The sequence below is a fragment of the Spermophilus citellus genome (genome assembly GCF_964194105.1).
Source record: "Spermophilus citellus genome assembly, chromosome: 5".
Taxonomy (NCBI): domain Eukaryota; kingdom Metazoa; phylum Chordata; class Mammalia; order Rodentia; family Sciuridae; genus Spermophilus; species Spermophilus citellus.
Genome location: NC_138186.1, coordinates 116,263,764 through 116,288,843, shown reverse-complemented (window position 1 = coordinate 116,288,843; position 25,080 = coordinate 116,263,764). Strand labels below are relative to the sequence as shown.

General features: G+C 45.0%; 1 protein-coding gene across 5 annotated transcripts in view; it reads right to left on the bottom strand.

Annotated features, from left to right (window-relative positions):
• Nucleotides 1-626: 626 nt before the first annotated feature.
• The window catches only part of FOXO3 (forkhead box O3), a 120,616-nt gene continuing 96,162 nt past the window's right edge, over nt 627-25,080 (bottom strand). For 4 of the 5 annotated variants that reach the window (XM_081296035.1, XM_081296034.1, XM_081296037.1 and 1 more), the window contains 2 exons: nt 16,264-17,699; nt 627-3,313 (listed from right to left, as the gene is read on the bottom strand). In XM_081296035.1, the coding sequence (XP_081152161.1) occupies nt 16,299-17,699 (1,401 nt within the window). In that variant the 3' untranslated portion in view covers nt 627-3,313; nt 16,264-16,298. The remainder of the gene's footprint in view (nt 3,314-16,263; nt 17,700-25,080) is intronic. The other variant, XM_081296038.1, reaches the window with a different exon arrangement.

Genomic DNA, 25,080 nt, shown 5'->3' with positions numbered 1-25,080 from the left:
TACAATGTCCTCTCTTCAGGGCGGGGAAGTGACATACATGATGCTAAAAATCAACATTGAAAACAAAATCCACCCCGTAGTACACGTGTGTGCATGGTCCTCCTAGTAACAGGAGAGACAGACTCCTGAAAAAAAGTTTTTGAATGTGTTCACCATTCATTATGTTGCAGAGGATTCAATAAAGGAAACCAGCCTCAGGGGCATTCACAGTTAATGGGGTGTGCTGAGCCCGACGGTCAGTCCTCATGCCGGGACAGCGAAGGCTTGCAATAAAGCTCTTTTCTGGCTTTGGTACAGGTATCAAGGTCTGGAGCCCGAGGAGAACCTGGGAACCCCAGGGTGCATGTCAACACTAGGTTCACTGCTTGCTAACTTCCCATCACAAGGCAGGCAGCTCACTGGGAGGCTGAGAGCCGAGCCGCACGGCTCTTTTCAGGACTCAAACATTACAGCCCCTGGCCCAGGCCGCTAAGTAATCCGGTGAGGTGCTCCAGATCAGAACATTCGTTGTTAGGGATACAAGACACTCAAAATGCAATGTTGACCCATCCTGAAAGCAGGGTCTTGATATAAAGGACAGAGGGTTCTGGCCACATCTCTGCCGAGTCTAAGGGGCCTTGGACTGAGCTCACAGGGCGGTGCAGAGGGCCTGGACCAACCTCTCCTGGGCCTGGTGGGCTCATGGTGCTGATGCTGCCTTTGACCAGGCTCTGGTCTCAGCTCTCCACAACACTATGTGTAGATGCTGATTGAATTATTTAAAAACAAAACAAAACAAAATCAAAGCATTCCCCCTCCATTTTCCTGATCTATTCTGTGGCTGCCCTGTCCCTCATGCCCCTCTGTCCCTCCCTCAGCTGTTTCACACTGAGTTATAATCGGGTTCTAGGACATTTTGTAGGACATTGTGCCTGAAATCCAACAAACATTGGAAAAGCAGAGAACCAGTGAGATGCCACATGTCTGAAAGGACTTCAACATTTCCAAGCTGGAACACACTGGAGAGTTGCCTTTCTTGCTCCGGGAGCAGCTCCCTGGGTCCGTAAAGCTGCACAGGCAAGTACCTAAGTTGTGAGTTAGTTTGCTTGTTTCTTTGAGCTCAGGAGAGAAATTCTCAGGCCCTCCTGTTGGAAGCACTCGGGATCCTCCCTCATGTCTGATCTCTCTCCACACCCCTTCCCCTGCTTCCCTCCCAGCTGCTGCCACTGGCTCTGCAGAGGCCCCCCACCCCGGCACCATCACCTAGGGAGCCAGAGAGGCAGCCCTCCTTTGCTGACACTGGACAGTTCTCGCATACATCAGATAAGTAAAGAACCAAGGAAGTAGCTAGCGTTATCATAAAGGAATATAGTAGGCAAGTCCGGCTCACTGACAAGCAGACCACGTGATCAGAATACACATTTTAAAAAAATCATACATACTTTTAAAATGAAGATTATAAACATGTAGCAGTTCAGAAAAGGCAATATGCTATAGGTCTACTATAACCACAATTGCACGACAATTTACAGATTTAGTAAAAGGCAGGGTGAAATTGACAGGGCCATCGCTCAAACATGACAATCCAAGCGAGGCAGGAGAGACGTGTGACAATACCAAATGGAACTCTCATTATGCTAGGAGCTGTGCTTACCACCCATATGCCCCCCGCCCCAGAGGGGTTACAAAGCAAAGGTGCACAAAGGGTCCCTGGTGGTGGTGGGTGCGGGGGTCGGGTGGCATGTCTGTGTTGGTGCTCACTGCCACGGTGCAAGCATCGAGGGGAAATCAAGCAGGGAAGTCTGTGCTGAAATACTAGCCTGTATTCCTAACGCCCATGCACAAGGTTCCACTTTTGTACTGTACATGATAAAATATATTTATACATTTATTTGCCTAATGCTTTTTATGCAAAGAAAAGTCTTCATATATCACTTTGGAGAAGTATGTATATGCTGTGCTAATCAGAGCGTCGTCACACCATTTTCATAGGTACCAAATGTGTTCCCAACTCTTCTGTCTACCAAAGGGGGCAATGAATATATCACACTTTCTAGGTTAAACAGAAAGCACCTATACAGCACCATAACTTTTTGAAAACAAAACAAATTGAAACCCACAGAAGCAGGAAAGTTTTTAATAAAAGGAAGAAAAAAGGAAAATCAAAACTGCCCTATCTTGTATTTCCATGTGTCACTCATACAATTATAACCTAACTTATATAAAAAAATCAGTTTGTAGGCTATTGCCTTTCACTCATACACTTCTAGAAGATCAGATTATACACAGCAAGGCTGAAAATAATCAAGGATGTGTACTTTAAAAACAGTGAAGTTAGACCTGCCTTAGCATTGACTTGGTTTGTCCTCTTCACACATTTCTCCCTGCAAGCTTCATGCTCACCTGCAAGTTCATTTCTTCTGCAAAACAAAACAGAACACTTTTCTCCTTAAAGTAAATCCTTTAGTGGCTTTTGGCAATGAGTGGACAGCTGAGCTGACTTCTTTCCTGAAAAGATCTAGTTTCTAACAGAGAGGCCAACGCTGTCCACTGCATTAGCTGAGGAGACCACAGGCCCTACTGACCTGCAGCTGCAGAGCAGGCACTGGGGGGTCTCGTCCACAGACCACCCTGACAGACCTGGAAACACACTGGGTCAGACGCGCGCTCCACTCGGCTCGCCTGTGCGTGCTCAGTCCTGGACAGGCGCGCACAGCGAACAATTGTGCCATTGTTCAGTTTTTAGAAAAGGGTAATTTTCTACCAAACAAAAGAAGAAAGAAAATCCCCCTCTAGTTTATGTAATGTGTTAGTTTATGGAGTTCCACGGGCTCGGGGGCTTGTGACGCCCAAAGCCAGAATGGTAACTGGTACAACATTTTCCTTCTGTTTTAAAATTTGCCGGGGGAGGGACGGTGAACATTTGAACAGAAAAATACTGCAAGTTAATGCGTGTGAAAAACTCAGAAGGTCAAAGGAAAACAAACACAAAATGACACTGAAAACATCCCATAAACCATCGCGATATTAAAACACCACAGAATTGCCAGTGGGGCTCACGGTGTGCTCTGAAGGAGACTGGGTGCTGACAGGGCTGTCCTCTGCTGGCAGGTGGGCTCGCCACCCCGTATGAGGAAGATTTTGCATACTTTATAGAGTTCAGTTCCAAGGGTAAGTACTTCACCCGGGTAAGGGGCCATTAACAGTCTCTGCTGGGTTAGGAAAATGGCGCGGGATTCACAAAGGTGTTAAGCTGTAAACGGTATCACTGTCCACTTGCTGAGAGCAGATTTGGCAAAGGGTTTCTCTGTAGGTCTTGTGTCAGTTTGAGGGTCTAAAAGAGGAGAAAGAAGATCACACATCATTAAGGACTTCAAATAGCACGAGTGGGCACCTGGGAGGCGGCCTCATCAGCCTCCGGTCTCCTCGCCCCACCCAGGGCACACCAGGAAAGCATTTCAAAGGTCTGAAAAATCTAAGGACAAAGCAGGAAGATGACTTACCTTATTTCTTATTTTGTCCTAATTATAAAGTGCTCCAAAGTTGAAAGGCTCAAAGGAAATGGGAGTCATTAACTTTGGGAAGCTAACAAAGAGCACATTAGAGGTGTTTTAGCTCAACTGTTAAGTTAGGGATGTCCAGGGTGCAAATGAGGTTTTGTTCTGGATTTTTGGACTGAGGGGTTTCCTGGGGACATGGAACTTTCATGCCCAAATCAGGCAAGCTGGTCACCCAAAGTAAACCAGCTAAGCTTCTTTGGTTCTTCCCCACCAGCCAGGCAGCCCAAATGAACTTGCTGGACGCGTTTTCCCTTAACACCCTGATGACATGACTAAATTCTACAGAGGCTTAGTATGTCTGCACTATAGGGTGTGGGTAGTCTTGACTTCTCCACCATAAGAACAGCAAGTCACCTCTCAGTAGGCTATCTTAGATTTTTACATTAAAAAAAACTATCACAAAATAAACGTAATTATATAATACACATAGAGCCAAACAAATTTCCCACAAACATCTGTTTAACAAATAACAACATTATTATTATTATTTTGTCTCTAACAGTCTTAAAAGGAAAGGCATGGTGAGGGTCCTCCCAGAGCACCTGAATTTAGAAAAGTCTATCAGATTTCTTGTGACCAATGAGCCCAGAAAAGGTAAGGACTAACCAAAAAAAAAAAAAAAAAAAGAAAGAAAAAAGAAAAAGAAAAAGGGAGACTACTCAGTACTAGGCTATAGTTAAATAAACTAATGTGATAGGGCTCAAGACAAAAGATCTTTTGTTTACAGAGACAGTATTGGCTGTCATGGATGTAAAAAGCTCAAGACCAAGAACTGGATAGAAAAGTAGTAGTGGAGCACCATAAACTCAGACCATGTGACTAAGTGATGGAAATATACCAGACGACGCTCACACACCATGTTACGTACAGATGTGTCTCCACCAGGAGGAGATACCCTACGTCCACTTGGAATTTCCAAGTGTCCTTGTGACTTCAGTCTTTTCATGACTCTGTCCTTGCCGTCAATCTTACCTTTCATTCCCACATTTGCAAAGACAGCAGGACCTAGTATTCCGAATGCTATGTATCTACGGTCTTACTTACTTTTGACATAGCTCCAAAGAGGAGTTAGGTTGTTTCAATGGAGAGACAGACAATCAAGCAGGAAAAGAAAGGCTTTTTCTCTCCATGAATCCCTAGTCTTTCGTTTCCCTGGCCAGTGGTTTTTTGGAATATATTCTCTGCTTTGTTAAATGACTACACAATATTATTTCAGACTATAAAATAATAGGTTATTAATTTCAGAGGGAGAAAAAGCTCAAGTAAATCCCAGATCTGTGAGGACTCAGGCCTCTTAGAGCTGGTGCTACTCTAAGTCCTTCACCTGGGCCCCAAGGCATGATCAGATAGGGGTTCACAAATAAGGTCCTTTGAAGGAGATTTGGTTTTTTCCTTCAATAATAACACTTGATAGATCACAGTGTAACATCACTATGCAATTAGTCATCAGGGGCTATGGTCCCCAAGTCCCAATCCTGACTTTCTGTAAGTGCCAAGGGAGAAGTGGCAACATATTACCTAATTCAGACCCTCTCCCTAGTTCCCTTTGGTGTTAATTATTCTGCTGCGGAAACTAATGTGGACTGGGAAGGTGACACTTCATTCCCCTAGGACAGAAGCAGAGCATGCAGCTTGCTGTGCTGCTGGGGCAGGACAATGTGAGGGGGAAGGAGATGGGGGTGTCCAGGTACCCCAACATGACATTGCTATAAGCAGGACAGGCCCATCAGCCCTGAAACCAGGGCAGGAGGCCCATCGGGGGCAGTCCAAAGCCATACCAACAACAATCCCCAGGCCACATACATTCCTGTTCCCTCAGCAAAGGCCCAGAATCTTCTGGGAGTGTCATCATTAAAAAGGAGACGCACTAATCATCACTTTCTCTTTCTGCAGAACGGGTGGGGCCACCTGTGATGCTATGTCACAGGCTTCCTCTGGGGGCCAGGCAGTGCCCTCCCAGGGAGGTCTTTGCAGGGAGCCAGCTCTGTGACTGCAGGACGAGCCAGGAGGGGAGGCAGCTATCAGAGAGGCAGCTCTTATAGAGGACACATCTAACAGAGAAACCCTCACTCCACGCAACTGAAAGGCCACGGGTTGTTCTCTGTGATAGAAGGAAAAGGGACTATAACACTGTGAAAACATAAAGGAACCAGGTAATGTCACACAGAAACAGTCATCCTTCTAAGAGGCACACCAGGATCACCACTCACAACGAAGACCTGAGTTATAACAATCATCCTACAGGAAGCGGCAACTCTGCTTAGACTTCTGAGGCTCTTCTGCATGTTTATGGGACACAGTCAAGGACCACAAGGGCGTGGGGCAGTGCACAGTCAGTGACGGAACTAGTCACCAAGCTGGGAGTTCAGTGAGACTCAACTGGATGAGAGTTTCATGGGTTTTAAGGAAGCTGAGATCACTCTCACGGATTCAAGTAGGGCCTTTTAGGTTGATGTGTGCGCGCTGAGGCCCTGCCAGTTTAAAAAACACCCGAATAAAGGAAAACTTTTGAAAGGAAAAGATAGCAGATAGCTGACAGAATTACAGCTGTTACGCTGCAGTTACCAGGCAATGTATCAATTAACAATACATGTGGAATCGCTGCCCTGTCTCACAGGTGATTGTCATGAAGAAGTAGATGATATCCCCTTACTCCTCCCTGCTCAATGACTGACTATGACATGGGGCTGTAGATGCAGGGAAAATGAAATGAGGAGACCAAATAAATGATGAGGCCCATTCTAAAAATATCCATGGATGCTGTCATCTGGTCTCTGGTGAGAGGCAGTCCCTCTGTAATCCCAGCATCTGCAGGGAAGGCAAGCTTCTGCCTAATTATCACCAAGTCACATGATATCTGAGAGAGGGAAACACCTCCAAAACCACACCAACATAACTCAATCGACTTTATCTGGGAATGGAACATAACTACCCCACCCCCCGCCATCCTCCCACAGCTTAATTCCACTGTGAAAAACATGCATTTGTTAGTAGGGTTTTGATCTTCTTGGCAGAGAAGGATTGAAGACCCCAGTACTAAATGTGACAGGAGAAACATGACAAGAGGATGAAACCCTTACATTCTCACACACATGAAGGTTTTCAGCCATCTTCCTCATTAGAATTAAAAAAAGTTTGGCACAAAGTTTGCCTGAAAAACAAAATTAAAGTGAAACAGAACTCTCTTCACTTGGAAACACAGGACAACTGCCAAACCCACAACTCCCAGGGCAAGCTGGGGACTAAAAATGGAAGATTCAGGAGAGAAAAGGAATGGACCCCTGGATCTGGGTGACCTCACGTGGAGTCCAAAGAACAGGGTGTATTTCAGAGCTTGACCATTTCACTCTAGGACAAAGAAATGCCGCCTGCCTGCCACCATCTCTCCTTTACTCCCAGAAAGACTGAGCCACACCAATCCATCAGGAGCCACCGCCATCTGCCAGCATCCAGCAAGGACTTCAGAGCTGGTATCACCCTGGGAGAAACATTTTTGTGGGTCTAATTTTGAAATGCCAGCATAGCAGCAGTTCCTGTGGGGTTCATCTCCACAGGCAAAACCCTATGCAGCTGAAGAAAACATGAGCACTCCGACTTGGTCATTTTTCATTATCTTCTAGGTTGGACTAGGTGACGAAGGAGTCTGGAACATTGACGAAAACCAGCCTGATACTCAGCTATGGCAGGAGCCCAGCCAATGCAAGTCCAGCCCTGAGCTTTGCAATGCTGGCCATACAGAGCCATATCCTACGTCTGCCCGAGATGAGGGTCTATAAAAATCCATTTTGGCAAATGCTGTCAACTTGCCGTTTGAGGCACTGAATAGTTTATGAGGGAAACAGAACAGGTAAAGAAGTTTCAGGCAGGCTGGAGGCCAGGTTGGCATTCAGTTGAGAAGCCTCCAAAAAGGAAAGTCAAATTTCCAGGAACCTGGCTCTCGGGCTCTGGTACTTTCTAATGGGCAAGTAAACATGAAGAAGGTAAGGGAAGCTTAGAAGCAGCAGCTTTAATGGCAAGGGTGACATTCAGGATGATAGAGAGAGACACCTGACTACTATACTACTTACAACCAACCCACCTCTGTCAGGGTGAAAGCACATCCTGCCTCGTGGAAGTGTTCTGTGGTGCCACCTCCCAGGAGGCCTGGGCTTTCTCATGGGGCAGGTGAAGTCTGATGGAGAAGGCTGGAGACAGGACTCTTGAGAGCCATTGTCTCTGGGACAGCCTGACCCAGCATGGACACCCTTTCAGCCAGCCCTTGTGCTGTGTTGACAAAAACGGGGGAAATGAGGAGCAAGGACCATCCTAGCACGTCACAGCTGAAGGACGGAGAGCTGCACGGAGGCACGCTGGCTTTTCTGTTGCTTAAACTCTAGGGATTACTGGTGGGCAAAGTAAGTTTATCATGAATGGCCTACCTCTGCATAAATCCATCAGGGAGGGATTGTGTTAATCAACATGCGCTTTACTGTCAACAGAGACATCACAAGAGATTTCATATTTTCTTAAGATGCTTAGATTTTTCAAACTAAACAGAATAGCATGTAATTTGGGATTACAGTCTTATAAAGAACCATTTTTTTAAGGCAAAAAGCCTTTGGATCCTCTCTGGTTAATTGACCTTAATTATGATATCCAGCAATTTTGGCTGGCAAAGACCTGTGGGACTGAGTTCCATTGTCCTCATCCACACTTTCCTTTCCAATACCACTGAGAACAAACCCTCTGCTCGTCTGATGAATCAGGTTCAGGGGTCAGTGACACTTTGCCTGGCTGCCCTCCTCCCCACCAGTGTGCATCACCTGCACCTTCAGAGGCTCCTCCAGCCCCACCCTCCCTGGGCTGCCCTTTAATGAACCCCCTTGTCTCTCACCTGGCACCTGACTGTTCAGTGCCTGGAATGATTACTTCCTTATGGACTATGAGCTCCTTGAAAGCAGAGTTAAGACTTCAAATCAACTCCCTTAGGGAGCACCTGTGATTTAAGGGTAAAGCTCAGACATTCCAGTGAGGGAAGCATAGTGTCCTTGATGTCCCAAGCAGCCTGGAAAGGGGACAGCATAAAATAGATGCACGATAAATGTTGGCTGAATAAATGAAAGAGCTGTCCTTCTGGAAGGGCCTGCTTTTCCTCTCTGCCAATTCAAATGCCTAGCCTCCTCTCTTGCTACAGCTTCATGACCCGCTCACATCTGCCAGGGCTGAGTCTTACTGGAGCCGAGCAGAATCAATTACTCATGGGACAGGAGCAAAGATTAGTAACACTTTTTGGGGAGAGGCTGATTTCTAATTAAGTTTCTAAAATTTCTATTTTGTATAAGATGAAATCAATACAAGGCACAATTTTAACATCCAACTGATTCTCAAGCACTTATAAAGAATTCGCCATCTTCCTTTCTTTCTGCACATCCCACCATTATCACTGGTCCCCAAATCGGAGTCCTGTAACTCTACATCTCAAGTTGCTGTCATTGATAAAGTGACTTACCATTTACAGAATGAAAGGGAACTGTAGTTCAGGAGGATATGCTAAGAGACACGAGTCATGACCTGAATATCTTCTCTGGGTATGACTACCTTCTCTGGGTATGACACTGTCATGTGTGGCTCTTCCCCGAGCTTACTGGGGTGTGTGGGGGCAGGGGGCTGACTGATGGGAGCATGCACGCTGGATTGCCCTAGATCTCTTGTGGGTGAAGTGTAGGTGCAGTCAGTCACAGGCCCACCCAAGGGTCCGGCTACCCAGTAGGGAAGAAGGGGGTTTCCAAAGTCCTCTTTTCCTACTAGAGATACAACGGGGGGCTTTGAGAGACATCTATTTTTTTTTCCAAGTAATTCTGAAATTCAAAGCACAAAGTTAGCTTTTTGAGCTTCACAAATAACTCAAAGCCCTTATCCACCTGTAAGACGTGACCAGGACATGCAGGCAACACAGATTGTGGCCAAGAAGCAACCATCATGCTGGCACAACAGAGAACTAAATGGAGGGATTCAAGTGTGGCTCCAAGATTGAGAAAGACAAAGGATTGCCCTGGGCCAGTGACCAAGGCCAGGTATGCAGACTCCTGGAGTGAGGCTGTTCTAGACTTGTGAGGCTTTTGTGGCCCACATCTAGCTGCTTGGTCTGCACCTGCACTACAGCGGTAGGTGTAGGGGTCTCTACCCCAGAGTGCCCCACCCCAGTCAGCAGGGCAGCCTTGGCTTGACTGGGGCAGGGAGTGCTTCAGCTTGAGGCAATTAGTCAGGGGACAGCACTTTCAGTTCAGCCAAGGGGCCCCCTTCTAGCAGGTCTCACCAACACACAGACCCTCACTACTTATAACTACGTTGGGCTGTACTATTTTCTAGTTATTTCTAAATATACAAACAACCAACGAATGTTCCAATGGACTACAGTGGCATGAATACAAATGGAGGGCCAGTGGAAATTAATTGAGAATTCTGACCTTGGAACCCATAACACTCCTACCCGTTGGGCCTCCTCTTCCTGGTCACTAATTTCCCCAAGGGATCAAATCAAACACTCCACACAGATATGAATACTTAAAAAAAAAAAATCTTGTGGCCAAATTCTTCTTTCATCAGAGAGAAAGAGGAAAGGGAAAAAGAGGTTGAACCGACAGGCAAACCTTCAATCAAACCAAGACTGGCAATTAAAGTTTGCCCTTCAGAAACCTGGAATTACCCCCTGAGACTTCATGACTAAGAGATTCCTATCCTTTAATAAATGAATGTTATGGATTTTTAGCAAAAAAAGAGGTTATTTAAAAAGAAGAAACCCTAGAATTACAGAGTAAGATCCATATCAATCACTGGGGGAGAAAGAAACAAAAGCAGACCAAACCTTAGGTTGCCGGTCCTCATTGGTCCCCCACACTCCAGTCTGGGGCCTGGCCACTGCTTCCTAGAGGAGACATCTAGAGAAGAGCAGGCACGTCAGAGTTGGAAGAGATCTTAAGGGTACTGGGACTGTATTTCCTGGTGCCCAAGTTGTGGCATAAGAGGTAAACCACCAGCTTTCTGGAGCAGGAAGGCCCAGTCACTGCCAGCAAGATGACTTTATGTGGCCCTTTCTGCTTACATTTCTGAATGGCCTGACAGGGGAGAGGTCCAGGTTTTTTCCCCAACAAAAGAGAGGCTCAGGAAGAGGCAGGTGAAGTTCTCCTTCAGGCGCTTGTGACTAGTCCCTGCAGGGACCAAAAGGCCCTCTAAAGAGAGCAGAAGTCAACTAGCCAGGCTGCTCAGGAAATCGTTTAAAGATGCTAATGGTCACTATGGTACCATACACAGCCTCACCATTCCAACTGTAGTAGAAGTTCCCTTTTAAAGTGGAAAACACCAGCTTTGCTAGGGTATCCAGATCGGTAGGCAGGACTTCCAGGGAACATCGACTTTAGAAATTAAAAAAAAAAAAAAAAGTTCATTCAACAGGCACGTGCTGTTTAATGAGAAGAAACCTGATTGATTCTAGTTTACGAGGAGAACAGTCATTCTTTTTATCCATAGTAAGATGGCTTGACTACTTGTTAGATTCTGTATTAATTTCTGGAACCTTTTAAAATCCCATTAAACATTAAATGACTTTAAAAAGATGCCAAAAGATAGCCGCCCGTATCAGAGCTAGTTCTTGTAAGAGCTAGCCCTGTGCCAGAAGGTTACATTTTAATCTGGTTTTATAGAAAAGCAAACTGAGATTCAAGATGACCTAGTTCAATGTCACATAGCCATGACTATGGCAGCCTTCTGACATGAGCCCCACAGGTCCTTGCTCCACTCCAAGGGGCCTGCAGGGAAGGGCTTTTTAATCTGCAGCTCTCCTTAAAGCAGAGCCTCAGGGACTATGTGCTGAAGGGGGCAGCTGGCTCAGATCCAACCGTGATGGTCTGGCTGGCTCTGCAAACCAAACATGAACCAACGCAAGGGTCCTGCGGGACATTTAGCGAAACCAGCATCTGGATTCAGCCTGAACTCTGACCCATTTGTCTGGAGCTCCTAAAGTCATAGGGTCTGCATTTTTATGCCCCAAGACACAGGCAGAATACCCTGTGATGATGGAATGGGGCCCTCTAACAGGGCTGTCCAGGAAACCCAGCCACGTGAGGGTGTCACATCACATGAAGCCTTTGCGCCAAACCTTGTGGGTAAGGCAGCCTTTTGGTCTGGGACAAATGGTCACCATCACTGCCACCACCCTCCCAACTAGGCCATGCATCCCTTGAAGGGGAGACCCTATTTGATTAATCTCTCTCCCCTATGCCCAGCAAATACTCAAATAAACTTCACTGAATGAATTCAGGTTTTCTTCAGCATTTTCACCAACATGAGGTCTACCACATTGCCAGGTGGCCAGCTCACCCACAGATGGGACCAATTCCATGACTGAGAAATGCCTGACATGGGCAGAGAAGAAACTCTGGGAACAGGGAGGAAAAGGGCAAAGAAGGGCCTCTACTAGCCGATTTTTCTCATCTGTCTATAGAGCAGTAAACCTGAGAGGATCACAGGTGCACCCGGGCCAATGCCACCTACAGAAAATGTTCCTTACAGAATACTGACTGTCAAGCAACATGAAGATGCTGAAAAGCAGCATTTAATGGAGCTAATTATTACAAGTAGCAATTCCAGTGATTTTTGCGCCATTTATTTGTTCCACATAGCTCCATGGTTAAAGAAGGCTTCCCTCAAAGCCACTTACAAATGTACTTGCTTGAAGTGGGAGCTGCTCAGGCTGTCCCCATGCTTCCTGGGATAGCCAGGAGAGCTTAGGTGTGCTATAAACTAACAACCCAGGCAGGGCAGTGTCAGTGCTGGGTGGCACTGCATTCCAGGGAAAGATGACGTGCATAGTATACTTGTCTCTTCAGTCACAGTGCAGATACCATGATACCCTCTCCACACAGTATGCATTTACCACATGTTACATTCCCTGAGAAAGATCTGTATCAAGAAGAATGTGACACAGATAACTGCTATTACTTGCATTTGGTTAGAAATCCTATCCCCAAACACAAATCTTATAAAGATACTACAGAACCATAACATTCAGAAATCAACCCAAAAGGTCTCACAGATTGACCCCTCTTGGAAAGCAGCCTAGGTATACATTCCAAATGATCTCTGCACTAGTATGCCAGTGTTTCTTTATAGTTTCACATCATCACACTAGAGCCATTTCACAGAATGTTAGGTCTCTCGTTTAAAATGACATATTATCTGCACCTTTAAAACCCCACAATTCTGTCCTAGACGAGAAACCTAATATTCTAAGAGATTTATTGGTGACGTGGTCAGTGGCAGAAACAGGAAGAGAACTATTCCTCCCCTCTCTGCATGGGCTTCTCCTGGTATATATTTTCCAATCTTTATCATAAGGCTGTTTAAACATAAGACTGACAACTGGGGTTACAACCAGTTCTCAGTGGTAGAACACTTGCCTCGCACTTGCCTGGAACAGCTACCTGTGTCACTGGGTTGGATCCTCAGCACCACATAAAAATAAAGATAGATAGATACTGGGTCCATTTACAACTAAAAAAATATTAAGAAACACAACATAAGACTGAAGTCCGAGTGGCTTCCTAATAGTTCTCCCAATGCCAAAAGACGAAGATGAATGAAAGAGCTTGTGAATTTCAGCATCTTCCAACACCAAAAGAAGGGTGAAACTGAAGCTGCTCTCCCTCCTCAAGAAGGCACTTGTCAAGCTCAAGAGGGCTTGCCAGAAGCTGCCACCACACTAGCTCACGGCCACCTCTGCTGCCAGCGTATGTGCACCAAGCCCAAACAGTACCTGAGGGAAGACAGTGTCCTGTACACCCCAGTAGCTGTCACTTGCAAAAAGGTGTGACTGTTTTTAAGAGAGAGACCTATATGGGCCAAAGGATTTTACACATGGTCTAAAGTGAATGACACGTGTGAAATTCCCAGCCCCAGAGGAACATCTCCCTCCAATTCTCCAGCAATATGTCAACCGGACAGAGCTGCTCCATTAACACCACAAGAAGGCTCCCAACTGGGGGCCAAATGACCTTCTGCCAGTGAGCCAGAAGCCAGTCTGGAGAGAGGAAGAGAGGGGAGAGGAATGGAGAGAAGGGGAGGGGGAGAGGGTCAGAGAGGAAGAGCGGGAGAGAGAAAAACCAAAAAGCTCTTGAGAAACTAGAGTGCGTTAACTCCAGAAAAGTGAGGTCTGAGATTCTGCCCTCAGGCCTGTTTTCTGAAGCCTAGAGAGTCTTCAATAAGTGATCACCACAAGTTAAGCTTAAAAGTAACACACACACACACACACACACACACACACAAAACAAAAAACAAACAAACAAAAAAAAACACTGCAGGCCTCAGGTGCCCCTGGCTGTTGAGACAAACAATTTGTTCTAAGGCAAAATGGAAACTCTACACTCCTAAACCATCTCCCAAGCCACCTCCCTCATAGCCACTCCTGTCCTTAGGATGTTTCTTCTCTAGCCCTGTGGACATACTGAAGTATTTAACTTATGCATTATCCCCAAAGGAACTTACTATGGAAATCATAGTTCATCAAATAAATATTTAAAAAATATATTTAAATTTCCCTCAAAAGATTTTTGTACACTCCTTTATAATTACACACATAAGAAAGGTCTGCTGTTCAACTTAAAGGGAACTCTACACTTGAACAGTGAGACATTTTTTTTTTTTTTTTTTTTTTTTTTTTTTTTTTTTTGTAAAACATGCCCATCTTTTAAGAGACAAAAATTTATGGTGCATTTTTCTTCTGAATTTATTCTTTCCAATGAAGCGGTCTCCTCACAACTACAGCCAAATCAGAACTTTTGTGTGTCTTTAGAAGCCACAATCACATTCCTCTTCTTAAAGGAAGACAAAGCATGATTCTTCCAAAAGCCAAATATCTAAACTGCTACGGACAAACCTCCACCAGCCTAGGTTCTGGTACAATACTGACCGGGCGGGTATGCAAGTACTGTCACCCTCTTTAGCTTCGTTACAGTCCTTTTATCAGCTCAAGGGCTATTAAATGACAAGAACAGATGTCTGGGTTCCAGGAGGGGCCTGCTCATGCCTGGGAATGCTGCGAGGCTTCACAAGGCTCTTGACATTCCGCTTTTGACAGTGACTATGGGCTTCAGTGAGCTCACCATAGGAGACCCTGTAATTCCCTCACCATGGCAGAGGGTCAAACAAGTCTGGGTTTTTATGGCTTTGAGTTCCTTTACTCTTTCACACTATTTCAAGAAGGGGATAAACAACTTGCTGAGATCGAAATTAAAAAAAAAACACAAAAAAACAGGGAGCTGGAGTGTAGAGCCGAACACTTCAACATGGGCGTGTCCGGGGTGCAAAGCTACGGCAGAAACCCCCATCACTTTAGTCTCAAGAGAAGAGTTCCAGGGCAGGTTTGTCTACTACCTGACTCAGTCCTGAGGACCTAGAGAAAATTAGGAAGAACTACTATGGCTCAAGTCATTTAAGAAATATGATGGTTTCTGGGTCCAGCTGCATGATTCTGGGCAAGGTACTTTTAAAAGCCTCTGGGTTCTTTCTTGCTCGTGTGTTGCCCTGTGTTGAACTAATCGTACTGTACACATTTTAAACCACTGCAGTCTTACAAAGGGTTTTCACATACTTTTGTGCATTTGATTCTTGTGATAATTCTATGAAGTAACAGGGCCAGTAACTTCATTTTATAAAATGGGAAACTGAGGCTCAAAGACCAAGTAATAAGGCCACAACAGCAGCCAGAAAACTGTGGAAGTGGGGCTGAGCCCTCAACTCCTGACTCCACTCAGATGGTGTTTTTTAATAAATTTATTTTTGTTAATTTTTTTCTGTGGTGCTGAGGATCAAACCCAAGGCCTCACTTATGCGAGGTAAATACTCTACCCCTGAGCCCCAGCCCCAGCCCCAGCCCCAGCCCCAGCCCCAGCCCCAGCCCTTCACTCAGATGCTCTTCTTAACCACTTCACACTGCCTGATCTTTCTGGTTATAACAGCATTAAAATGCCATAATTAAAAAACCTCTCTCACCATTCACAGCCCCTGTCACCCTGACATCACATGTAGGTTGGGCAACAGGAAGTATATGGTAAGTGTTCCCTTGTATAACAACTTGTGCTTTCAACTTAATTCTTTTGCTTTTTTAAATGCTTAGATCCTGAATGCTAATAAAGATTCCTAGTACTATGGTGAGGAATAATCTAACAGGTCTTGCTCCTGGTGCAAATACTCACATATATGAGAAAGTCCAGAAATATACATTCTATTGTTAAATTAGAAGTCACTGCAAATTGTGGCTTAACTGGAAAAAAAATTAAGAGAGGAAGAAACCATAACACCTAAAGATTGACAGAGGCAGTGTTGGACTTCAGCCCTTCTAAGAAAGCTACTTGGCCTAAGCTTTCCCTTCAACCCCTTTCCTGTTCTCATCCATCCACCTGTCATGTTGGGGGACCTGTGTCATAGCTCTGGGAGGACGGTGGAATACAAAGAAGAATCTCTAAATGTCTGTGCTGTGTGTTCTTTTTACTGGCAAAAAAAAGTTCCTGAGCTGCCACCAAACTGTGAGGAAAGAAACCTGAAAGCCTCATCTGACTTGCACGTAAATCACCAAAGTGAACTGGCTGGAAGCCATGTGACTGTGCATCATGGCTCCATGGTCTTCCACGTGAAGTTCAAAGTAAAGAGAAGACAGGATCCCTTTGCCCCCACCTAGTGACTGGGCACTGACCTGCTTTGCCCACTTCCCCTTTCCTCAGTGATCCTTCAGCCTGGCACCCAGCTCTGAGATGAGGCCTGCTTAGCACCAGTGAAGTTCCCCACGTTCAAACCAACAACGTTCTGTGTGGAGATGAGGGAATCAAAGTTAAAATCCAACCCATCAGCATCCATGAGTTCACTACGGATGATGGACTCCATGTCACATTCCAAGCTCCCATTGAACATGTCTAGGTCCAAGTCGCTGGGGAACTTCTCATGGCCCATGACAGGAAGGTTTGCACTAGTTGAGTACAAGGAGGAGCCTGAGAGAGAGTCCGAGAGGGTTTGCATAGACTGGCTGACAGGAGACTGCTGCTGGTGTTTGGCTGACCCAAGGCTGCTCGAGTCACTCAAGCCCATGTTGCTGATGGAATTCGACAAGGCACGGCTGCCACCGAGAGCGCCCTGGGTTTGGTGCTGGTGGTGGAGCAAGTTCTGATTGACCAAACTCCCCTGGTTAGGCTGGGCGGCGAAGGACATCATTGGGTCATTGCGAAGCATCACGTTGCGACGGGAGTTCTGGGCAGACACAGCGGTGCTGGCCTGAGACATCAAAGGGTCCGACTGGGTCATCATGACATCGCTGTGGCTGAGTGAGTCTGAAGTGAGCAAGTCTTGGAGTGTCTGGTTGCCATAGTGTGACATGGAAGAAAAGGTGGCTGGCTTGTTCTCTTGAATGGTCTGCATGGGAGACTGGCGCAGGGAGTTCAGAGATGACGGTCCGAACACCGTGCTATTATAGGAGCTGGTTGGAGAGCCCAGGCCGGAGCCCTTGGCGGTGTAGGGGAAGCTAGAGCTCCGTTGCATGAGCCCCCCGGTGGGCGATGGCTGGGACGATGGGAGTGTGATGTTATCCAGCAGGTCGTCCATGAGGTTGTCAGCCAGCCCGTCATTCAGATTCATGGTGCCCGCCATGTCAGTCAGCCGTGGCAGCTCCACAGTGCATGGCTTGCTCACAGAGGGTGACAGGCTGGCTGAGCTGCTGTAGAGCATAGGGGAGAGCGGCGCGTCATCGTCCTGGACGTCATCCAACTCTGTGCTTGCTAGGATGGGTGACAGGCGGCCGCTGACTGTGCTGGCATTGGAATTGGTGCGTGAGCGGAAGTCTGTCCATGCATCCAGCTCATCACTGCTGCGTGATGTGGGGCTGCCAGGCCACTTGGAGAGCTGGGAAGGACTGTCGTCTGCCGACTCCGGGGCAGTCTGCAGGGCTGCCTTCTTCTTGGCTGCACGGCCACGGCTCTTGGTGTACTTGTTGCTGTTGTCCATGGAGACAGCCCGCCGACGGGGGGCCTTCCCACTCTTCCCTCCATCGGGGTTGATGATCCACCAAGAGCTCTTGCCAGTCCCCTCATTCTGGACTCGCATGAACCGACTGTGCAGTGACAGGTTGTGCCGGATAGAATTCTGCAGAGAGAGAAGGGAAAACGGAGAAGATGAGTTGGAATGATCCCAAACCGAGCATGCAGGAAAAAATAGTTAACCAGAATCCCCCCTTTTTTAAGGTCTCCTTGATTTCAAAGGCAAAAAAAAAAAAAAAAAGTCAAACATCTGCATGACCCTCCTTGACTTGGAATAAAATGACAACCTGTTAAATCAGATCTAGGAGGTGGGGAGAAATTTTCATATCCAGAAGATACTAGGAGTGCATGAGTGCAATGACATTGTTTTCCTCAAATTCCTAAGTTTTATTGTCCTTTCTATAATTATATTTCCTATATTATAGTTCACACTTGTAATTTATTACCAGTCCCTCCCTGCACTCTGCAACAAACCTCTCTGGCTTTCCAAGGGTCATTAATCACCTGGGTGGCCATTTTATTCTCTTAGGGTCCCCTCCTACACTAGTACAGAGGCAGCCTCTAACTTATTCTTAATTACCTCTGTGGATGCAGAAATAGTATGAGTTGTTACCTACCCTTCCTATGACTCCAAAGTTTCCCACCTTATAATATAACACCTGGAAGGCATAAGAATGGCAGAGCAGGATTTTCTAGGTTGATGAAAGAACTAGGCAAGTCTGCCTTCTAGAAGAATCCAAATAATTTATATAGACACTCTACCCTCAATGCAGTGTGGGTTGAGCTCAGTAAGTTCCTCTCAAAGAGCACACTATGAAAAGGGGGAGCACAAGTTAACTGTACAGTGGAGAACCTGACAGATCTTGGCCAGGTGATTAAGGTCACCATCACTGGGGGCAAGGCATGTGTGCAGCACGTGCCCGCCACGGGATGTGATAAAATGGCAATTTCTTTTGTGGTCTACCTTCCAAAACCCATAATCCCAGTCTAACCATGAGAAAAAAGACAAATCCCAATTAAGGGACAATTTACAAAGTGCCTGTTCAATACTCCTCAAAACTATCACATTTAAGAAGAACCTGAGAAGACATGACAGCTAAAGGTAATGTGGTATCCTAAAGGGGCTCCTGAAACAAAAAGAGGACATTAGGACAAAATGAGAGAAATCTGATTAATGTACGGACTCTAGCCCTATCGAACTGGCTCATGAGCTGTGACTCATGGAACATCTATAACATCTATAAAATGTTAAGAATCGGGGAAACAGGATGTTGGGCATATGAGAATATCTTTGCAACTATTCTGTATATCTAAAACTTTTCTAAAATAGAAGGTATTTTTTTTAAAGTAGGGCAAACACCTCAAAACCTTAATGACTGCACACATCTTAAAAGAATCTTCCTCCTGGCTTAGTGGATACACCCAGTTAACAGGGGTGACCCAGATTCAGTCCTATCTCTGCCATTGACCAACCATGTGACCCTGAATAAATCATTTAATCCGTCTGCAAAAACTGCAGTTCACCATCTTCGTTATGGCCCCAATAATATCCCAGAACCCTCCCTGCCAGGGATGATGTAATGATGACAGCTGATAATATACTTCAGAAGCCATTCACACTATGAAGTCAGGGTGTTTTTGCTGCTCTTATGAAGCATGTAGCTCATGGCTTGAGCAGGCTCATTCTAATCTGTGAAATGTCTCATGTGCGGTTAAAAAAGAGGAGTTGATGGTATTCTCCACATCTGGAACAGTACCTGCAAGCCAGATGAGTTTTTATTTGTAAGATAAAAGATATCACCTGAGACTATATATTAAATATGAACGATCCTAAAAGTTACTTTTTAAAAAAAATTGGCAATCATCAACTGTATTTATACAGAAGATACAAATACATGTGTTCTACCAGAATGTTTTTAAAACACAGAAAGTCAAAGCAGGATTGTACCATAAGTAAATAACTCAAAATACTCAGTGTTTCCTACGTATGTTCCCATGCAAGAAGGGACTGTAGTTAGTTCAGGCTGGACAATGAAAACTAACCACCATGGGTCACAAGTTGGCATTTCTACAACAGCCATCAGAATGTACGAGAGAGAAAATGTGCAGCGTGCTGAGTATCTGAGGAAATAAATGTTGCCCAAGAGACAGTAGATCTTGCTCCCCTTTTACTCTTATGGTTTTTAAAAAGAATAATGGCTTCTCTACTAATGGTTCAGAAATTGCATTTCTTTACAAGTAGAACAGTTTCTCTATGAAATGAGTATGAATCATACTCCTGACACATATGGTTTGAAAAGCAGGTAAATGAAAGATGGCTCCACTCCTGTACTCAGGTGACTCAATGTATTCAATAAAATGAAAACAAGCTTCCGGGTAAAAAAAGGAAAGGTCTGTGGCTGGGGGGCAGCCAAGTGGTCAGCTCCCTAATTACCCCTATCTGGGCAGCCCCCTTCACTCTAGATGTTGGGAAGAGTTCACACCAACACCCAGAATTAACAAGAAGGAGCAATCTCAAGTATCCAACTATCCTCTCATTCAAGCAACAATATTTTTAAAATGTATTTTAGTTTCACCAATTCCAAACCTACTGAGAAAAAGAATGAAACATTTTATAGAACTTCAAAATTCTCCATGTGAATTTTCTGATGGCCATTTATTACTATGACTCTGAACTCCAACAACATATAATTTTATGCAATTACAAGCTACAACTGGATGGATTTGGAGACAGACATTAAGCTTCTGTAAGGCATGTGGCAAAGGGGCTGGAACACCCACATGGAGGGCCAGAACCACAGGATGTCAGGGCAGGGAAGGACCATGAAGATCACCCACCAGTCCCTAATTGCAAGGGTAACAAATTGAGGACCTGACAGATTATAGCATTGTCAGTTACAGAACTGTAGTATTTAGGTTCACTGTCCCTAAGGCTAATTGACCTGCAGTTAGCAAATCAGTGCCCTAATTTTACATATGAAGGCTCAGGCTAAGATACATTAAATAACATGAATGAAGGCCCCACAGCTAGTGCCTAAAGAACCCAAACGGAAATTAGGTTTCCCAACTCTAAGCCAGTGCTTCTTTCCAACCCTTCCAAGGCCTACCACCAAATTATTTAGAAGTCACCATTTAAATCTATTTGTGCTAACAGTTTAAGAGAAACATCTAAAGAAACTAACATTTATGAAAGATTTACAAAAACATACTTATTACAGTTTTATTTATTAAATAGTTGGCAGTAATAATTTGGTGTTTTCCTACCAAAACATTTTAAAGTCTGGCTGGGTGTGGTGCACAGTGTAATCTCAGTGGCTCAGGAAGCTACAGTAGGAGGATTGCAAGTTCAAAGTCAGCATCAGCAATTTAGCAACTTAGCGAGGCCCTGAGAAGCTTAGTGAGGTCCTGTCTCAAAATAAAAAATAAAAGGGGCTGGGGATGTGGCTCAGTGGTTAAGAGCCCTTGGGTTCAATCCCCAGAACAAAAAAAAAAAAAAAAAAAAAGGATGTCAGTCTGCCTCTCAGCAGAGCAAACCAGAGAGTGCAAGCCGACTCTGTAGCACATGCTTGCCTCATTTCAGGCAGGCAGCCAACCCTGTACTCTGGAGCAGGTGACAGGGCTCCCACAAACCACTGCCAACTCCCACCAGCCCCCAAAGCAAAGCCCACCTTATTGAATGGGTGATCTGCTTCAGTGTCCAATCTTTGCTCAACTCTCTCTTTAGAGGTTTATTAGCGACAGAAAACATTCCCTGAGGCTTATTATCTAGAGAATGCTCAAGACAGGTTTTTCCAGATATATTACTAAGACAACACAAACAAAAACTGGGCCACCACCACACTCGAGTCCCCCAGCACAGCAGCCATCTATTCACATAGGTTGGCTACCAGTTCATTTACAAAATCCACAATCTGAAAGTGGGGCATCTACGAAGGCCAACAAACACGCCTCACCTATCCATTTCTGGTTCAAATGCCCCACGCCGTGCCAAGGTCAGAAGCCAGATATATATTCCACTGTTTTGGTCAGAGTTCAGAATTCTAATTACTAGCTTCTCTGCCTAAGTTTTGGTGAAGCAGGAATAGGAATGTTAGGTACATAAATACAGGCAAAATGTCAATACTACAGCATTTCTCTACACCTTCCCTGATAAAGAAAGGTAAGAGCAAGATGATATCTTTAAGATTTCAAATGGTCCCTTCCACACCTTAACCCCAGGAAAACTGCCATCAAAAATAGTCTATGGTTTTCCATGAATTCATATTCCTTTCAATCAACCAGTCTAAACTTCTAAGATTTTCCATTAGTTCGAAGATTGGGAGGTGAGTTAATGAAGGAAGATTTGATAGAACTAGAGCGATTTTTAAAAATCAGATCTAAATACACATTGTAAAACAGCCTATGAGGCAGACCAATGGTAATCTGCTAAAGAATTAGGGATGCGCTCTCCCTAGGGATGAGTTATCTATTACGCACCAAAACTCCTACTGCTACAGTTCAGCCCATTCTGTCTTGTTTATTTATTACTAAAGAAGCTACCTCAACCCCAAACCATGGGAATAGTTCTAGTTATTTAAAATACTACTTAGCTGGGTACAGTGGTGCACACCTGTAATCCCAGCAACTCAGGAGGCTAAGGCAGGAGGATGGCAAGTTTGAGGCCAGCTTTAGCAACTTATGAGACCCTATCTCAAAAGACTGTGGATATAGCTCAGTAGTAAAGTGCCCCTGGGTTCAATCTTCAGTATATATTAAAAACAAAAATCCACTAATTAGAAATCCAGATTCTGATGACTTTCAAGAAAACAAATATTTCTAGAAAGCAATTTAAACTTCAAGGACAAATACACCCAATTTCCCCCAATTTGGACCCAAGGATTTATAGAACCTTTAAAGTAATTCTATCACAATTGTGTCTAAAGAGAAAGCAGAGATAAAAATTTGATGGGGAGTATTCTTATGTCAATCTTCTACCAAGTGATTTATGCTGAAACAGCCCATCACTGGGGTAGAAACCCATTAGGTTAATTAGTAACCGGCAAACCTGTGCGCTCTATGACTGCAGCTGCAATTAGAGGCACAACCCTTCACTGAGGCACGGGCAGCAGGTGCACGGAGGCTGATGCGTGACGGAATTCACGTCTCAGTCATGCTGACTGCATTGTGTCACCACTGCCTAGAGATTCCTTTGCTTGGCCCACCTTGAAGCACTCAGCGTAAAAATGACTGCACTTATCAGAATCTGGTAATTAGTTTTCTTGCTATGACAAACATTCGAGTTTTCTATTGCATGACACATTTATTGCAGAAGCTAAAGTGTCCATGCCCCCTACATATATGTCAGTTGGTTATGAAAATAGATGGACCCAAAACAAGATAAAGTTAGGTTTCAAAGAGAAGCTGCCTGAAATGAAAGTATTCCACCAAAAATGTGCAAAGTGGCTAATTCAACATGCACAGTTCTAGAGGCCAATGGAGGAAGATGGCATGATGTTGAAGACCTCGGGCTTTGATGTCATCCATGTGTGTCCGTGTGGCTCTGGCATTTGCCTGCAATCTGAACTTCAGTTGTCCCTTTGGAAAAGAGAAGATTAAAATGCTCTCTTCTACGGCTGGGATCGCTGGGAAGATGAAGCGAAGCGCTGCAGGCACACCCCTCCGCAGAGCGCCAGGCACAAAGACGCTCTCAGCCGCTGCAGATCCCACACATGGAAGCCGTGACGTCACAAACGTTCACTGACACTTTTCCGAGCATCATCCACTTGAAGCCAAAAGGTGAGAGGGTGGTTCCTTCCAAGAAAGGACTGTAAACTTTTTGAAGTATTTCAAAGGTACCGAGCCAGCTGGGATTAACTGGAAATTTCTTGACTGTTGCTACCCTACATCCGCTTCAGCCCCTTCCAAGCCATGTTTACCTTGTGGAGACTTGTCCACTAACCCAGACACCAGCTGCATGTGCTTCCCCTGGAACACAGAGAGGGTTTTGTCTGGAAGCAACATGTGGTATCAATTTATCTTTCTCAGCAACAAGAAATCTACTCACTTTAAAAATAAAAAAGGAGTTGTGTAATTTAACTCTTTAAAGACCCTGCTTTTTATTTTTAAAATTTTTTTTAATAGAAAAAATGAGAAAGGGGCAAGGGTTATCTTTTTCTAGGCTGTCTGGAGAGCAACAAAATGACTTATGGCTGTCAACTCCAGAGCCAGGCCCATCACTTCCCCCCAGGCAACTGCAGGTGTCTCCTGGTCTGCGAAGGGAATTCAAGGGGAAGGTCTGTCTTTCACTACAGGGCGCACCTGCCATTGAACAAGACCAGCATTGCAAGTATTTCTACTTGTGGGCAATGACAACTCACAACGAGGGGCCAAACTCCTGGATTCTAAAACATGCACCTGCTGAACTACAGATGAAGGAGGTTTTGAGAACAGCCCGCTGGAAAGCACGAGTCACAGGGAGACTTGGAGATCTGTGTGCCAGAGAGCAAGGCAAAGACAGCTTCAAGCGAAGGCCTGGACAGGGGCCTTTGTTTTTGATGACTGGCAGTTCTCTGGACTAGGCCCTTGACTTCTCTTCAGGAGTAGCTCATCCTGGCTGCCCATTAGAAGCACCTGGGGAGACTTGAATCACTGACACCCCAATCCCAGAGTTTCTGGGTCAATTGGTGTGGTAAGACCTGCACACAGATGCATTTTTACAGCTCCCCAGATGACTCTAATGTGCAATTAAGGCTGAAAACCACTGGAAGATTCCTCTAACACTCCACAGACTGAGATGTGATTCCAACTTAGTGATACCCAGTCTTTTCCAGGTTTGAGGACATAGCTCAGTGATCAAGGTCCTGTGAGTCCAACTTTCCACCACTGAGAATTGATAAGGGTAAGAACTGGGATCAGAAATTAAAGCTGTGATTATATGAGCAGAGTAAAGTGGAGAGTTAAAGCAACTGGTTCAGACAATTGAGATCCACATCTTTTTCTTTAAAAGTGATAAGGTCTGAGGAAGGACTGCCGACCTTTCACTGCCTTCTGGACAGCTGCCCGCTTTGATACAGGCTGAAGGAGGTGGCACTGAGTCAGTAATTGATCCTATGATTTTCTCAGACATTGCTAGAGTCTTAATTCTGAGCTGCCTACTCTCTTCCACTGGACCTTTTCTACTTTGGGATGTGTTCTTTAAAAGCAGATATAGAAAGTAGGGTAGCATAAAGCAGACTTGAAATCAGAAAATTATTATTTCGGGGCTGGGGATGTAGCTCAGTGGTAGAGTGCCTGCCTAGCATGTATGAGGCTCTGGGTTCAATCCCCAGCAACATACACACCTACACAATTATTATTTCATATGCAATACCGTCTATGGAGGCCAAAAATAAGCCTTCCACATTGAGAAGTGTAAACAAGCCTTAAAAGATTGCACAATCAACTCTGATACAAGAAGCTCCAGTCTAGCTCTACTCTTAAAGCTCTTAAAAGTTTAAATCATTAAGGAA